Source organism: Mastigoproctus giganteus, chromosome 12 (assembly GCF_048544385.1).
Source record: "Mastigoproctus giganteus isolate SK-2022 chromosome 12, ASM4854438v1, whole genome shotgun sequence".
In the NCBI taxonomy this organism is placed as follows: Eukaryota; Metazoa; Arthropoda; class Arachnida; order Uropygi; family Thelyphonidae; genus Mastigoproctus; species Mastigoproctus giganteus.
This window is the reverse complement of record NC_143586.1, coordinates 101,980,796-101,999,823: the sequence shown is the minus strand read 5'-3', so window position 1 is coordinate 101,999,823 and position 19,028 is coordinate 101,980,796. Positions and strand designations below refer to the sequence as shown.

General features: G+C 36.8%; 1 protein-coding gene across 2 annotated transcripts in view; it reads left to right on the top strand.

Annotated features, from left to right (window-relative positions):
- Positions 1–19,028, top strand: part of LOC150077304 (nucleosome assembly protein 1-like 4) — a 432,049-nt gene that overhangs the window by 204,868 nt on the left and 208,153 nt on the right. For both annotated transcript variants that reach the window (XM_090386809.1, XM_090386808.1), the window contains one exon: positions 8,845–8,934. In XM_090386809.1, coding sequence (XP_090242935.1) covers positions 8,845–8,934 — 90 coding nt within the window. The remainder of the gene's footprint in view (positions 1–8,844; positions 8,935–19,028) is intronic.

Sequence of the window (19,028 nt, the reverse complement as noted above, 5' to 3'; positions counted from 1 at the left end):
GTCCTAAAGCCAGCTTGCTCTTTCGGTTGATTCTCATCAAGTATTCTTTCTAATCTGTTAGTAATGACCCTTGTGAACAACTTGTAGATATGGGATAACAAGCTAATTGGTCTATAATTTCCAATTTCTGATTTATCTCCTTTCTTATGCAGCAAAACTATGATTGCATTATTCCACTGCTTAGGCATCACACCTTTTCTAATGCACTTTGTGAAGAGCCTTGCCAATTTTTGTGTTATGTCTCTTCCTCCCAATTTTAACAACTCTACAGTAACTTCATCTTCCCCTGGGGCTTTCCGATTCTTCATTTTCTTCAATGCATGTTCTACCTCATCAGGAAGAATATCGGGTATGTCGTATGTGTTGCTACTTTGCAATCCATCTTCCCCACTGCTGGTATCATTCCCTCGCTCCTTGTATAATTCTCTATAGTAGTCTTCTGCTATTTGAATTATGCCTTCTCTGCTGTTTATAAGTACACCATTGCTATTCTTCAGTTTTAGTATCATTTGTCTTTCTGTATTACTGCTCATGGCTGCTGATTTAAATCCTTTGTTTTCCCTTAATGCTTGTTCTACTTTTCTTGTGTTAAATCTTCTTATGTCCTCTCTGAGTCTCTTTCTAATGGCTTTGCATAACTCAGTATACTCAATTTTCTCCCTGGCAGTGTTTTTCTTGCTCTTCATTTGTCGTCTTTGGTTCATCATGACAAGTGTTTCTTGACTAATTTTTTCTTCTTTGGATTTCTTTTTCCCTATAGGTTTCTTGGGCTTTATCACTTTCAGAAAGTTGTAATATTCCTCGTCGATATCTTGGTCCTGAGCAGTCTGCAGAAGCTGAAACTTGTTCTTAAGTTCCAGTACATACTGCTTTTTCTCCTCCTCTGTTATTTCAAAGACCTTTGTATTATTTACTCGAGTCAGTTTTTTCCTTTCCTTTCCTACATCTATATCAAGTGTACATCTTGCCATTCTGTGATCACTTCCAACATTTACCTTATTCAGGATGGTAACATCATTCACAATATATCTTCTGTTAGTGAGGATGAAGTCGATTTCATTAGTTGTTAATCCATTTGGACTCTTCCATGTCCACTTTCTGTTCACCCTTTTCTTGAAAAAAGTGTTCATTACTGACATTCCTTGAGATTCTGCAAATTCCACAAGTCTTTCACCTCTTTTATTTCTTTCACCAATTCCAAAATTTCCTATAGTTCCTCTTTCTGCGCTGTTTTGCCTTTTTCCAACCTTAGCATTGAAGTCCCCCATAATAATAGTGTAGTGGGTTTTCTGCTCATCTAGAAGACTCTCAATTTCAGTGTACATGTCTTCAACCTCTTCATCATCGTGGCTCGATGTTGGTGCATAAATCATTACAATCTTTAGCTTGTACCTCTTAGAAATCTTGAGTATTAGTCTTGACGCCCTTGGTGATGTACTTTTGAATTCCAAAATGTTGTTTTTAAAATCTTTATGGACCAGAAACCCAACTCCACCTTCACTCCTTTCACTGTTTCCATTGGTGTACAGCAGATTTCCACTTGATAGACATATAAGTGATTCATTTCTTCTTCTTGTTTCAGCCAAACCGATGATATTCCAACATCTGCACATACTTTTTATCAATTTTCGCATTTCTGATGTAGTAGGAACAGGCACTAACAAATTAATGTCATTGTCTACATTATCATCACTACTTTCACCAATGGGATCCACTATAGTAGGCCGTACGACGTCCAAAATATCACTATCTGTTAAATTTGGTACTGTACATAAATTAGTATCATCAACTGCGACAAATTCATCCAAAGATACCCAACTTTCTAAAAGAGATGAAACATGCCCAAACATTTCACTGAATGTCGGTTCAGCTTCTTGATTGTCTTGAGACTCTTTTGAGTAGGTATTATTAAAATCCCGCATGACAAAAGCAATTTTCAATAGTCTTTGGTGTTACAAGATTCCAAGCAGTACGCAACACATGCAATGCATCCAATAAGTTGTCAGGGAAATCTTCTTTGCTTCAATTGCAGCTAAATATTTTCTTAGCAATTGTTTTCAGTAATAAAATTTTAAATTCTGTATTATGCCTTGATCACAAGGCTGTAAAATGCTCGTAGTGTTTGGAGGCAAAAATATAAACTTAGTAGCTTTTAATCTGACTTCAGAGTGAGCTGGACAGTTATCAACAATCATGGCAACTTTTCGCGTAAAAAACGCTTATCTAAATTCAAAAGCCAATCAATAAATGTTGTCACGGTCATCCACGCCTTCTTGTTTGCCGTGTACTCAACCGGTATATTTTTTTTTTTACATTTATAAAACAGCTTGGATTCGTTCTCTTCCCGATAACGAATAAAGGCAGCTTTACAGATCCGTCCGAATTGCAAGCCACCATTACCGTTATCCTCTCTTTGGACTTTTTGCTGCCAGAACACTGCTGTCCCTTAAACAATAAAGTTTTATCAGGTAAGCAGCAATAGAACAACCCCATTTCGTTGCTGTTAAAAGACATCTCTCGTGCTATATTCTTCAAGAGTGGTAATCAATGGACACTGCTCGTCATGGACTAATGTTATTAGTGGAGTCCCTCAGGGCTGAGTGTTGGGTCCATTATTGTTTTCTGTATTCATAAATGATATTGATGAGGGTATATCAAGCTTAATGTCGAAGTTTGCATACGATACAAAGGTAGGCAGGGTTGTCAGGACACTACTGACACTATGCTGCTGCAACAGGATCTGGAAAGGTTGAGCAGATGGGCTGAGAGGTGGCAAATGAAGTTTAACATTGACAAATGTAAAGTACTACACATGGGAAACAGCAACCCCAGAGCAACGTATCAACTCTGTGGTACTACACTGACAGTGGTAAAGAATGAAAGGGACTTGGGGGTGGTTGTGCAGGCAAATATGAAGTTCTCTGAGCAGTGCAGACGGGCTGCAAGAGTAGCTCATGGTGTATTGTCAATGATATATAGGAATTTTTCTAGCAGGGATAAGGAGGTGATTATTCCCTTGTATAAGGCAATGGTCAGGCCACACCTAGAGTGCTGTATACAGGTCTGGAGGCCTCATTTCAAGAAGGATGTAGAGCTGCTGGAACGAGTACAGAGAAGGGCAACAAGATTAGTGAATGGAACAAAGAGGTGCTCTTATGAAGAAAGGCTTAAGTTTTGCAAATTACAGTGTCTGGAGACTAGGCACCAGCGAGGTGATCTGATAGAGGTGTATAAAACCTTGAATGGTTTGAGCATGCTCAATGCTGATGGGATTCTTCCTCTCGCTCAGAATAATCACCTGAGAGGGCAAATTCAAATTGAGGAAAGACAGATGTAGGATAGATGTGCAGAAGTTTGCCTTTAGCCAGCGGGTGGTTGGTTGGTGGAACAGACTTCCATCCCTCGTCGTGGAAGTTGATAGCCTAAATAAGTTTAAGGCTCAGCTGGACAAATATTTTGAATGAACAGAGGGGTGAAGTGGAAGTGGTTTTTTTTTTTTTTTTTTTTTGGCTGATGCTGCATAAGCTTGCTTTCTTGCATCAAATGCCTCTACTAATGCTAATGCTAAGCAATGTAGACTGCAGCCAATCCAGTCATACTTGGTGAAACTTGTTTGCTTCACAGCAAACCTTTGAAAAATGATGCTGATTCTTTTCTTGAAACGTTCCAACCAGCCTGGATTCGCAGTGAATTCAATATCCCGATATTGGAGCATTCTTGAGACCTAGCTTGTTTGAACCAAATGAGCAGTGCAGTCTCCAAATCAGAATTTGGCCATTCTCATCCATTTCTTATCCAGCTCAAACATTGCAGTAAGTCGGTCTCTATTCTTTATGATTGCCAACAACGTAGAGTTAGTGATTCCGAACTTTTGACAAATGTCTGTTTTCGAAGAATCCCCTACATCTACTGCTTTAAGCAACTCCATTTTAAATTTAAGCAAACTAGCGCTTTGTTTACGCCCTGATTTTTCCATCGTACAGTTCAGGGTGATAAATTTATGGATTTTTTTACTAAACACGAAATTCACCCACTTTATACAATACGTGTCACTCACTTCAAGACTGTAAATGAAATGTTTTGCCCGCCAATGGGTAATCCCATTTGTTTAAAATGATAAGGGTTGTGTGCGGCAATTGGCATCCTTGTGCTATTTACATATTTTTTGTTATCAGATGTCGGCCTAGTGAATAGAAAGTTGAATCATCAAGTCATAAACAGTAAATTTAGTGATGACGCGGTGGCCGGTATATTTTTTTGTTCTTCTGAGGTGCAAAATCTTTGCACCTCAGAACTTTCATGTTAAGCATTTTTTGTTTCATGTTAAAAGAAAATAAATATATGAAATCACATAGCATTCTGTCAGGATCAGAATATTTTTTCATGTTAACTAATTTTTCATGTTTAATGTTTTCCAGTGTATACTATTTATTGAAAGTGAATATATTAATCAGTCATGATTTACTTTTTCGTTGTATGCTAATGTCCTTGTATAATATGCACTTGAAAATCATCCTTTTTCATTTGAAGGAAATGAAACATTATTCACTTGTTTAGGTCCAATTTCCACCAACATTAGGTCCAATATCCACTTCTTTTTTGATAAAATTTTGGGCCAAAGACCAGGATCCTTGATGGCTTCTAGGGGAATGATTTCTTCAACTGCTTCTGATTTTTCACCTCCAAAAGAAGCACAATTTTGTTGCTTTGCTATAGGTTGCCCTATTACTTTATTTTCATCAGACATATGCTCAAATTCATCACCTTTTTCTGCTTGTGCAATAGTTGTACTTTTGGAATAAGTTAACATACTTCCTTCTTGTTTTTTTTTTTTTTTTTTTTTTAATATTCTGCTCCACTTAATTTTCTCCTCAGAAACATCTTACAATTAATCCAATAATTTTTTTAATGATTTTAAAAATTAATATTTAGTGTATTTCACTCTAAGATATTTAAGTAATTTTAACTGACTTATTAATGAGGTAAAAACACTTACCTTTATATTTTGGCACTAATCATAAAATTTTACTACTAGTAAATGAATAAAAAGGTTAGCGATAGAAATGCTTTTCTAAATGATAATATTGTCTTTTGTCTGTCTTCTTATACACCATGTCTACACGTCTCTTACTTTAGTCCTGATGGAATCCTCCTCTTGCACTATCACGATACATTGTCTGCAACTTGGCACCACAATCATTTAATGCAAATTCTGCATAAAGTGTACAGGTAACAATCGACACGATTATACACCCCATGAAAAACAAAATAGTTAGGGCTCCTATTCATATAAAATGTATTCACGGAGGCTAGTGCTGGTTTTCAGTTTTTACGATATTTGCCGCCTGCATGTTGATCACGCATCCTCTATGCTTTTGAGCAGCCCTGCCCTTAGTCGTAATTGTGAAAGCGATTTTTTTTGATTTTGGGGAGGTCCCTATAGATTGTTGATGTGTGAATGTATCCTGAATTCACAAAAGAGGATCAAAGGGTGACATAAATATTACAGACCTCTTAGCTTAACTTCTCTTCCATTGAAAGTAATGGAGTTCACTGGTTAAAGAAGTAATGCAGGACCATCTAGACAGGAGTGCAGTTATGCTTCAGTCACAGCATGTGTTTGCTAAGGGGAGATCTTGTCTGACCAATTTGATTGGATAGTGTGGTGCAGTACAAAGGACCTGGATGCAAAAATAATTCTGATATCATATACTTGAATTTCAGGATAGCTTTTGATACTGTTGAACATAAAAGACTGGTGTACAAATTGGAGCAGTGTGGCATTAAGGGAAAATTACTGTTATGGATAAAGGGATGGTTGAATGAGAGAAGACAGAGAGTGGTTATGAATGGACACTGCTCTTCATGAACTAATATTATTATTGGAGTTCCCCAGGGTTCGGTGCTGGGCCCATTGTTGTTTTTTGTATTTATTAACTATATTGATGAAAGTATATCAGGCTCAATGTCTAAATTTGTAGATAAAAAGGTTGGTATGGTGGTTAATTGCAAAAAGAAATAGAAAATTTAGGCAGATTAGCTGTGAAATCGCAATTTAAATTTAACATTGAAAAATGCAAAGTACAGTCAGTCCTTGTATAGCACGATAGTTGCGTTCCTAGAAAGCCTCGTGCAATGCAAAATCGTGCAATATAAACAACAGGCTCTATGGGAAAAATGGGGTTAGGTGCTGACCACCCAAGATTGAACACACATTTGTAACCAAAACATTACCAAACACAATTAATAATCATAATAAAATACTTACGCATTTTATTACGACTATTACATAATAAAATATTGCTAATGCTTTTACTTCTATCTTAAGCAAACTTGTTTTTTGTTTGACTTTCTATCCAAACAGATGACAGGCGTTCCATCTCTTCCAATTCTTTGTGTCTTAATCTAATGGATTTTAATTATACTTTGAGTTGTTCTGCTATGAAAGTTGTTTTTATTTTCTCTGCATTCTTTCTAATTCTCGGCGTTGCCTCATTTAGGTCTGTAGCACGTGCAATATCACATGGTCTTTCATTTCGCTCAAAGCGTTTCACAATTTCATATTTTTTCTCTATCGACAGAGGCGGACTGGCCATAAGCCTTACCGGGGAAACCCCGGTGTGATTTTGGCCATAAACCATAGTATGAGGCCACTATAAATTTTCTTGGGTAAGAATTTTTGAACCAGTCCGCCTCTGTTTATTGATATTGCTTTTCTTTTTCTCTCTGAATCTGCAGTGTCTTCACCAGGATGCTTCCTTTTCACACCTTTTAAGTATTTTACTCATTTTTAGGGAACAAAGCACAATTACAAAATGAGGAGGCACGCTTGATACACATAAACAAAGCTGCGCGCGTGTAGCAACTGAATAAACAACACCGTAAAGGCTGAGATACACTATTTTAACACCTCACATTTTACTAAAGCACATTTCTAGGGGTTACTACCATAAAACAATAAAAACAATTTCCAGTTGCGTTTCTGCTAGTGGAATCTGTTATAAACTGGTAGTAAACTCGATCTAATTGCATTTGCGATTATACCGATAGCTGGAATTGTGTTGGTTTTTACGTTATTATGGTGAAATGTGTTTCCCCTTCACTGATATAAAAAACATAAATACATTTTCAGAATCTTCTCTTCATTCCTATTGTGTTGCATTCGATTGGGGTGATTCTGCGTTCGACTGCCATTTCTTGTAAACACAAAGGTGAATCGTGCATAAGCGAATTCGGTTCGTGTTATATAAGATATCATTCCCCTATTTATAAATCGTGTATGATCGAATTCGTGTAGTGTAAACACGTGTTATACGAGGACTGACTGTACTGCATATAGGTAGCAGTAATCCTATAGCAATGTCTCAACTGTGTGGTATTACACTCAGGGTAGTGAAAAATGAAATGGACCTAGGGGTATTTGTTCAGTCCGATATGAAACAGCGTAGACAGGCAGCCAGGACAGTTCGTGGGATTTTTGGCAATTATATGCAGGAATTTTGCTAGCAGGATTAGGGAGTTGATTATCCAATTGTATACTAGGCAATGTGCAGGCCACATTTTAGTACTGCATACAGGTCTAGAGGCCTCATATTAGGTAAAATATATAGCTGGTGCGATGGGCACAGAGAATAGGCTGGTGAGGGGAAAAATGGGCTCTTACCAAGAAACGATTCAGCATCATTCAAAGCCTTAAAACACCTCAATCAGAACACAAGATGCTGAATTTTGCAAATTCAGCATCTTGTGATCTGATTGAGGTGTTTTAAGGCTTTGAATAACTTTAGCAAACTCAAAGCTGATGGGATTCTTCCTCTTGTTCAGACTATGCACATGAAGGAGCATAAATTCAATTGAGAAAGGATGATTGCAGAATATGTGTGTAGCAATTTGCCTTCAGCCAACAGGTGGTTGATTGCTGGAACAAGCTTCTATCCATTTTTGTGGAACTGGATAGTCTGAGTAAATTCAAGTAACATCTTGACAAACTAAAGAGGCAAACAGATGAAATGGGAATTTATTTGTATTATTTTTATTGTATTTTTTGGCTGATGCTGTATAAGCTTGCTTTGTCTCCATCATTTGCTACTATTAATACTAATACTAAATTCAATTTACAGAGAAAGATACTGGCTTAATTAGATCTGTTGAACTGGTTTTCACATTATGCTTATTGGCAAGTTAAAAAGTTATATTTCTCATATGATATGTGCATTCATTTCACAACATGAGGCAACTCATTGTGAGTTGCCTCACAATGAGTTATCACATTATTACTTACAAAATGAAAACTTTCTTTGGATGGGCGCCACCGTAGCCAGGTGGGAAGGAGCAGCAGTGCGTAGCAACACGCTTCTTGATTAGACCAGGGTTCGAGACCATCACCACCAAATACAAAAGATGCGGAAAGGTCAGGGAATGACCACCGCATATCCCAGAGCAATATGGCCTCAGTTGCTAAGCTCCAAAAAACCAAATAACAAACATTTCTTTGGATGTCTTCATCCCCCCCCCTTTTATTTGATTGACTTATTTGAAATTTGCTTATTTTCTGTATTAAGGTAAATTTTCATTATGATAAGTAGGCCATTACTTGGCCCTCCATAAAATAATTTATTTCAGTGCCTCTAAATTTTTAAATTTAGTGCTCTGAAAGTGTTATTGATGAATGTTTTTTTTTTTATCTTTGTTTCTGATTTTAAATGGTATTAAGTGCATTTTGACTTGAAGTTTTCATATTGAAGTTTAATTGTGATACTATTTTATAATGATAAAAATTTGGATGCGTTATAAGTAGCAGTGCTGTTAATGTGGTAATGGCTTTAATATATGTTTTTCTTTCAGAGACATCAGATTTCATCAGGCAAAGTTGAACCAACAGATGAAGAATGCAATTTTAGTGCTGATTCAGAAGCAAAAGAAGAATTGCTAGCAGTAAGTTTAGTAAAAAAACCATGAGAAAAATAATTTGAAATTTTAAAGGAATATAGTTTTCTCAACAAATTTAGATATCAGTGGTGTTTGATTGTCTTCCTAATGTGTACTTCAATTTGAAAACTTATGGAGATGAGTGAAAGTGTTGTTTTTTTGTCTTGAGCATTTAATTGTTGTCAGGAGTAACCCAAAAAGTATATTGTTAGAATAAGGATAACAGTAGAAAATATGTTATTAATCTTAAGCTGCTTATTACAGCTGTTGTTTCATACTGGTTGTCATTGAAATCAATGTCAGTATTTATTGAGGGAATGGTTCATTAAAATACAAGAAGAAAAGTCTACACTCAGTTTGAAGTAAGAGCAATGGGTTTTGAGTTAGAGTGCTAAACAGATTCACGTCATTTCCACTTCTTGGATTTTGATTATAATAGCAAATTTATGAAAAGCAATCATGATGAAAAAGCTTACTTTAATTAGAAACTTTTTATTTATATAAAAACTTTTTTATTTTAATTATCACTAAGTATCTGAATAATGATACTTGTACTGTGCATGGTTATCAATAAATCCAGAACAATAAATATTCTTTGATTAAAATTTAACTATGAATTGAAGAACACTGAGAAACTCAGTAATGTACTACAGCAGAGTAAATGAATTTTATTTAGTACTGCAATCAAACTGAAGCATTATCAAAAGAAATATCACAAAAGATGTTTGAAGTAAATGCTGTGTGACAGGAGACTGCTGTAAAAAGGAATCATGTACGCATACGAATAGCATTGTGTTATTTTTAATAGCAGTGGCAGCTTCGTGGATGCGATTCAACAAGCCATCTTAGTTTTTGACCTCTCTGGTGTAAACAGTTTGTTTCATGTGACCTCACAAAAAATATCCAACAGGTCAGGAGAGCATGGCAGCCAAAAAAATGGAACCTCTGTAACCAATCCAGTGATTCCAGTAATGATCACTTAAGAATGTTACTACTTATCACCCAAAGTGTTGAGGCACTCTGTTGTCCTGAAACCACATATTGTCACTTACACTTAAAGAAACATCTTCCAGAAATGTTGGTAATGTCCTCTGTAAAAACTGTATAATGATCAGCTTTTAGGTAGGCTGGGAAGTCATGATGAATAATGTTATCTCCTACAATTGGAGATCAAATTTTCCGCTGACCATGTATGGAGATTGTGCATGTTGAATGCCCCATCTCGTGTAAACATTTCCTCGTTGGTGCACAGGGTATTGACAAGAAAGCCAGGGCTGTTACTGATATCACTAAATACCTATAAACAGAATTGCTCGTGTGCAAGTGAATCTCCTGCTTGCAACGCCTGAACTCTCTGCATATGGTATGCATACAGCCTGTATTCATCTTCATGTGTTTGCCAAATAAAGGTTTTAATGATCCATTCTTATATCAACTCTGCGTGCTGGTGGAGGAATCTATTGTCACAATATCCAGTACCTCTTCCTCTGCTTGTGTAGATTATGATCAGGGTTGGCCTCAATCGTGATGCCCTGTCGCTGTACTCCATTCCCTCAAATTACTGTGGATGTTGGCAAACACATGCCAATTTGGGTGTCGCTGGTATTCGGTAGCTGCAGCTCTAGCATTTCCTTCACATACACCATACACAAATGAATGTCTGCATATTCTGATAATGTTGATGCTCTACTTGCCATACATGTAATGAAGTTACTGTACCACATCAGCAATCCATTCATTACAGCCTGACATTTTCATCATGAATTTTATAAAAAGTACAATACAACAATTTACATAACATTTTGTGCAACAATCTGAGTGAATCTTCAAATGTTGTGCTAATCACTGCAAGACATGATGGCCATGTCTCACCTTTGTTCAACGTTTATCTGCTGTGTCACACATTATTTATTTGTTTAACTCTATGAAATGGTAGACACTGGGGCTGGGGAACATGAATATGATTTTACCTTGCTGGTAAGTTAATTAGGCCACTTTACTTGATGCTACCTTTTATGTTTCCTTTATTATATTCTAAAGGAAGTATTGCGAGTTTTGAAAAATACTGTAAGGAAAATATAATAAAACATAATATTTTGAATTGATAAGAAAAATTAACTTGTATAATAAAGGGAAGTATTTTAAAATTTATAAAAATCTTTATACTCTGAACTAAATACTTAAATTATTGTTGTATGCATATAAACTTTTACATTGGAAATTTTAAAAATAACTGTCACTTCAGTACATCTGTTGTAATAAATAGTTTAATATTTGTAACACTTGAAAAACTATTCATATCAAAAGGTATTATTGTACTTAATAATATCTTTTTTTTGTTCCTCCTTTTTCTTGTAAAAAAAGTGCATTTTGTAGACAAAGCACATAGATATTATTAAAATTGTTTTATTATTATAACTTTTCATACCTTTTTAATTTATAAAAATTTATATAAAACCAAAATAAAAACTGTTTTACCAATTTTTTACCTTATAAAAATTTGCATGAAATAAAAAAACTTATAGGTTTTTTTTACTTTACTTTTATTTTTTAAACCTTCATAGGTTTAAAATAAAATGACTATCATTCCACACAGTAAATGAATATTCATCCATTAATTGCAGCCTTTTACTCCTGTCATGTAACCATCCTGTTATCCATTAATGGATTTTACCCATGATCACCAGGCATTCCAGCTTATATAGCAATCTCTCAGGCATAATCAAGATTAATGCTTTGCAAAAGTCTAAATAAACAATGTCTAGCTCATTAGTGACACTTTCATAAAAATTTATTCAGTTAGAAAAAGATTTTTACATTGTAAAAACCATGCTGTTTTCCCTTGCAAAAAAACAATTCCTAAATAGATGATCTGAACCTGTATTGCATTCCTTCACGGTTTTCCACACTACTGAAGTCAGATTGACTGGTCTGTAGTTAGTTACCCACTTCTTTCTTTGAATTACCTTTATGGTTTGGCAATATATTGATACCTCTTCAATCTGAGGGATTCACCAAGTCTAATAGTTTGAAGAATTCCTTTGTTACTTCCTTTGACATAACAGGGTATATTTAACTATCCCAGGGCCCTTAGAGTGAATATTTGTAATATTCACTGTAGTTGAAAATATGCTGGTCACAAGAACACACATTGGACAGAATAGTTAATGTGCTTTTTTATATTTCAGAATTTTTGTAAAGCATTTGATTAACTAATTGTCAAGGATAAATTTTAAATGAATATTTCTATATTGTTATCAGAGAGAAATCATTATTTATTGTTTGACGATTTCTTGGTGCACTTACTACTTTACTCATAGTGCACCAGGCCATGTGGTATTAGATGTAATCTTTTTTATCTTGTTTGCATTAGCATTAGTAGTGGCATATGATGCAAGAAAGCAATCTCATACAGCATCAGCAAAAAAAAAAAAATTCCCATTTCACCTATCCATTTACTCCAAATGTTTGTCCAATTCTTCCTTGAATCTATTTAAGCTAGCCTTATACACCTCAATCAGATCACCTCACAGATGCCTAGTCTCCAGATGCTACAATTTGCAGAACTTAAGCCTTTCTTGGTAAGAGCAAACCTTTGTTCTCCTTACCGATCTCATTGCCCTTCTCTGTGCTCATTCCAGCAGCTATACATCCTTCCTAAAATGAGACCTCCAGACCTGTATGCAGTTCTCAAGGTGTGGTCTGACCATTGCTTTATACAAAGGGATAATCGCCTCCTTATCACTGCTATCAAAGTTCCTGTATATCATTGACAAGACCCATGAGCTGCTCTGGTAGCCTGTCTGCACTGCTCTGAAAACTTCATATCTGACCGCACAATTGTATTATATCCAGTGCTTTTTTTGGGACAGTATGCAACGGTATGGCGTACTGGCTCCTTTATTAATGGTGGCTTGTGACATTTGGATGCAGTACACTTCGAAATTTGTAATATTTCGTAAATTTTTTCACATGTTTACCTCCTATTCAAATAAGCTTAAAGTTATTTAACTAAATTATTTAACTAAATTTAGACATTTTTCACTGTCTATTGTTAAGATATTTTCTAGATAAAACTTTATAACCATTTTTAGAATTCTAAATTACTCTGTCAGTTGTCTGTTTAACAAACTCCTTTTATAGCAAAATTTTTTTGAATTCCCTTGGAAATTACATTTAAAATAGTTTCCGTTGAGCAAAGAAAATTTTCATATAACAAATGACTTATGAGAGACTTAACTGGGTATTCACTGTTCGCACTTCTGGCCTTCAGGCAACTTAGAAAATTAGTGCTGCTGCTAAGCAAGAATTGAGAGAGCTAAAGGGATTACCATTCTACAACTTAGGGATACCTGGTAAAACCTATCAGACCACTTGTCCCACATACGGAGAAGTCACGCTGGTCAACAGTGAGCAGATCAAAGGTATTCCCAATGGGCTCTGGCCCACTTCTACTGCAGCGGTGTCCAACCTTTTCCCATACAGGGGGCCATATTCAAAGTTAGATTTCTTTCGGGGGCCGCACTGAGTGATTCGAGAAAAAATAGTGCATTATATTTTTCATACCTTGTTACATGTAAAAGGAAGTTTCTGTTTTCATGTTACAACCAGAAGTCGCGTGGGGTGAGGTCCGGTGATCGGGGTGGCCAAGATGTCTGGAAACAACGTTAGTGACCAGTTCGTCTGTAAAGTGTTGCCTTAGCAATCTTTGGACACAATGGTGGATGTGGGGTGGCACACCATCTTGCATGAATATGGTATCCTGAAGGCACCCATGTTGTTGCAGCTCTGGTATTATGAAATTTGCCAACATTTCATGATATTGCTGTCCAGTGACAGAACAGGTGCAGGGGTCCAGTCTGTGTTACCTGTTCAAAAAAAATATGGCCCACTCATGAATGTGGCCATATTTCCACACCACACATTCACTTTTGGAGAATGCAACGGGACCTCTTGGTTTGTTTGTTTGTTTGTTTGTTATTTGGTTTTTAGGAGCATTAGCAACTAAGGCCATATTGCTCCGGGATATGCAGTGGTAATTCCCTGACCTTTTTGCATCCTCCGTTTCTGGTGGTGACTGGCTCGAACCCCGGTCTAATTAAGAAGCGTGTGCTACGCACTGCTGCTCCTTCCAACCTGGCTACAGAGGCGCCCAAGGGGGACCCCCTTGGATAACGTGAGGGTTTTCTGTTGCCCAAATGTGACAGTTGTGCGTATTCACTTGTCCATTTGAGCAGAAGTGGCCTTCATCACTCTAAAGGATGTTCCATGGCCAAGTGATATCCACTGTTATTCGTGCCAGAAACTGAAGTGCATATGTGAAACGAATAGCTGCATCACCACGCTTTAGCTGCTGTATCTTGTAAGGATAGTACCGCAACACCTGATGCATTACTAGCCTTACATGTAGTGTTAGGCTATATGTAAGGCTAGTAATGCGTCAGGTGTTGTGGTACTATCCTTACAAGATGCACACGCTACAGCAGCTAAAGCGTGGTGATATAGATATTCGTTTCACATACGCACTTCAGTTTCTGGCACGAATAACAGTGGATATCACTACACCTCCGTAGCCGAGTGGGCAGGAGCGGGAGTGCAGTAGCACACGCTCTTTGCATAGACTGGGGTTCAAGCCCCTGACTGCTGAATACGGTTGATCTGCCAACCCGCACTGGACCAGCGTGGCAGATTATGGTCCATTTCCCTCAGCATGAATTGTTGAGGAGGCTTCCATCCTGTAGTGAGTTGATAATGGCTGCACTTTACTTCTTTTTTTTTTATCACTACACCTGACACATTACTAGCCTTACAGGTGGAATATGGCATGTCCACTTCATGAGAAACAGCTGGCATACTTGCGCTACCACATGGAATTGACTAGATAAATCCTCGTCAGCCATAGCCACATCTTCAACATGAGAGGAGTCCACTTTTTTTCGACTTCTACCTAGTTGAACACCAAGATGTCCTGTCGCTTCAAATTTCACAATCATTTTGTAGACAGCACAAACAGTCATAGGTCCACGCCTTGCTTCTGATGCCGGAATTCTCTGAAAGCCGCAGCTGTATTGTTGCTGTTCTGACAGTACAGCTTCACTAATAGTGCCTTTTCCTGCAACATTGTTGGCATTGCTGCTGTAGTGCAGGCAACATCCACTGTATGATTTTGAAGAGAAGCAAAGCATTTCAAAGCATGAAGAAAAGCAAAGCATTTGTACTGTACTGTACAAATGCTTTGCTTTTGTACAGTACAGTAGAGCTGAGTAGTGGCACTGTGGCCATAACTTATGATTATACAAATAATGTAAGTTATTTGCATAATCGTAACTAAGATAGTTATGCAGCATACAGTGACAAATTTTGTAACTAATTTTTTTTTTCCCAATAAATGGTGAGCGCATTTATTGTACCTGTATTGTACCTGTTGTCCAAATTTCTCTTCAGTACGAGCCTTAGAACTCGCTCAAGAGGCCTCTTCATAGGCTGCTAATAAATGAGGCATTGGAAGTTGAAGGTGAGACAGTTAACATCCAATCTAATATAAGTTTTCAACTTAAGGTAATACAGTTAAACTGGCATAGGTCACATTGTGGTGGACGAAATCAAAGTCTCTACTGAAGAGCATTTAGTCGACATTGCTGCTATACAAGAACTGTACTTTGCCAGGGTACACCTTGGCCAGTCCTTCCTCTAAGATTATGGGATATTCAATCAAAACAAAAGTGATTCAATCAGTGTCAGTAAACCCAAAAACTTGAATTGTAATTTTTAATCAAAATATAGATATAACTGTCATAAATGGACTGTGTACTACATGTGTTTTGATCACTTATTTTTCTCTTTCCTTTTATTTGATATCTTTATATTGTACATCTGAAGATTTACACTACTCGCTAAATTACTTGGAATATGCTTTTACTACCTTAGAAAATAAAAATATTCTTAAAGCTTCTGATCAGAGGTCAGCTTCTTGAAGAATTTATAATTAGCCATAATTTAATGATAATTACCAGACCAAGCCATTTCTCAACTTACAGTAGCTCCGTGGGAGAATCCAATATTGACATTATCCTTTGGGAAATCTGATTATCGATTGGTCAATTGTTACACATTGGATGGTTAGTGATTACTGAGCAATAGTTTATCTTATTAGGTCTACACAAAATCTAATCAATTCCTATACCGGATTGATTAGATTTTTAATTAAGAATATTAATTATGACTTCTGAAGAATCAGTTCCAATATGACTTTTGAAGAATCAGTTCCAATATGACTTCTGAAGAATCAGTTAATCTGCATTTCCTAATGCATTGGAGTACTCTGAGAATATGACAGCCACCGAATTAGTGACTTATATTCAGCATATACTAGTTTTGGTTTTCTACAAGTCAGTGTATAAGAATAGAATAGTGGTTAACCTTGTTTGTAGTGGTTCTCTGAGCTGTCAAATTTAAGAAGGCAGGTTCACGCAACTCGGCGTAGATATCAACGTCATCATCACTGGCCAACTGATGAAGTAGAGAGGCTACACAAAATTTACATTAATAAAGAATTTATATACCAAAGTCATAACAAATAGTAAATAAACCAAATAGATGAATTTTCTCCAATCTTCTGGAAATGCTGACCCATGTGGTCTGATATATAAAATATCCAGAGATCTGATAAACACACCAGAAATTTATGGGACAGTCAGGATAGGTTAAATTAAACAACGAATTGGTTTGAAACGGTGAACTCAATATTTGACAAGCTTTTTCCCTTGGATGTTGTTTATTTGGACACAGATACCCATCGTTATATTTGGGAAGCTAATTGTAATTATGTAACAGAGACTCTGATTTATTTACTATGGATGACTGAAGCTTACTTCAGTCACTAAGAAAATAAACATTACTAAGTGTCCTGGTATTGATCTGTTAGAGGATATTTTTATTTTAAGCTTTTTTAAGATGAGACCAGATTTTTCTTAGACTCTTTAATAAAATGTCTAACTGAAGGAATGTTCTCATCCATATGGATGGCAGCACTGTTGAAATCGATTCCAAAACCACATAAACCATATAATGAAGCTAAATCTTATTGGCTGAGTGCTTTACTGGAAAATATGGGGAAAATCCTGAAATGTCTTATGGCCTCTAGAATTACTTATCTTTTACAAGAAGTTAATTTACTATCGTATCAACATTACAACTTTTGCACAGGAAGATCTTGTCAAGATGCATTGGTGGACTTTGTCCTTCATATTGAAAACTTTCCCAATAAATATGTACTAGCTATATTTGTGGACTTTGAGGGAGCATTCGACTCCCTCTGGTAGGAAAGCTCTTTTGAGATTACGGTCTCCAACTGCCCTAAACAACTATATAACTTAGAAGCTATTTCTCTCAGCACCAGATAATTACTAAATCAAGACTTCACCAGGTTACATGGAATGTTACTCGAGGATGTCTTCAGGGCTCAATCCTGCAGCCACTTATGTGTAATACTGTTCTTCAAGATTGGCTGGCCCATTCATTTACAAAAACTAAAATCATTGCATATGTAGTCAATCTTACTGTACTAGTTGAAGGCGATTCAAGGCGTGCTTTGGAGACAGTCACAAATCTCGTATTAATTGATTTGTACAGATGAACTATTCAAAATAAACTAACCATTGGGCCTGCCAAAACAAATTATTATATTTAAAACTAAATTGTATTTTAACAGACCACTACAGGTTAAAATAAATGGACAACTTCCACTAGTAACAGAAGCAAAATATCTCTGAGTTAGAATTGATTACAACCTAAACTTCTACTCTCATCTCTCCTATTTGTCTAGAAAAGTGGAAATTTACTGCAGCTGCCTCTAGGATCTTGAGCTGAGTGAGATCTCTCAAGAAAACTCTCCAGACTTACTATCAAGCTGTTTCCCTCCCTGTGGTTACCTATGCTGCTGAGGCATGGTTCCATATGGCAGTGATTATTAGATTTCAAGCCAAACGTTTGTCAATTCAGAGAACAATGCTTTGATGGTTTTATGGGTTTGCAACAATGTATCCACAGTTGCTCTTCAGATGATTGCTGGAACCATACATCTTGTTCTCTTCCTGGTTTTTTGAGAAGTTATTAGCATTAGCATTAGTTGAGACATATGATACAAGAGTAAATGGGGTAATAAATGGATGGCCATTGCACAAAACAGAAAGAACTGGAAAGTTGCTGGAGAGGCCTTCATCCTGCAGTGGATTGAAAATGGCTGATGATACAAGAAAGCAAGCTTATACAGCATCAGCCAAAAAAATCCTGGATATAACCCACATGTGCAAGCACACTGTGGATGACCACCCAAATGTGAACCAACATAAGCAGGGGTCAAGGTGTGGAACCCCCCCCTGGGTTACCAGGCAATACTAGGTGGTAGATGACTCTCATCAACCTGTGCAGTACCACCACTTTGCTTATTGGAGGCCTGAAGTGGTGAAACCCATGTTTAGTCTCCAGAGCTAAGTTCCAGTTAACCCATCCCCATCTCTTCCATCATGCAGTATTACCGATGACTTTTGAGGTAATGATGGACATCATGGCGAGATCCAATCTTCCTTACATTTCGAGGGTACAGCTCTAAAATGGTGTTTGCAGGCCAACCGGACCGAACCTACTGGTAACTCTAGGAGACTTCCGGATCAGCTAGTGTATAATCTTGCTACCTCTACTCTGCCAGATAGTGACTGGAGGGTGTCCGAATAGTGTGTATGCGGGGGGCATTGTTGAGGCCACATTATGTCAAGGATTTGGGTATATTCTTACCATGTGTACTCGCTATCTAAAAATTTCATTACTTCATACAGCATGTCCCACCCACTTTTTCTTACTATTGAATACACCATGAATTGTCAAACTAATAGAGCAAGCTTATCTGCAAAAAGATCTAAACCTCCCAAATGTTTCTTCCTAATTCATATCACAAATATACGTGGTCTCAATTCTAATCTCAACGATGTCCATTTCCACTTGCAGTCTGCCAAACCCCATGTACTTTTTCTGACAGAATCTCAGTTATGAGTTGATTCAACTACTGCTCATCTCAGATGCCAAAATTATTCGTTGTATGATTC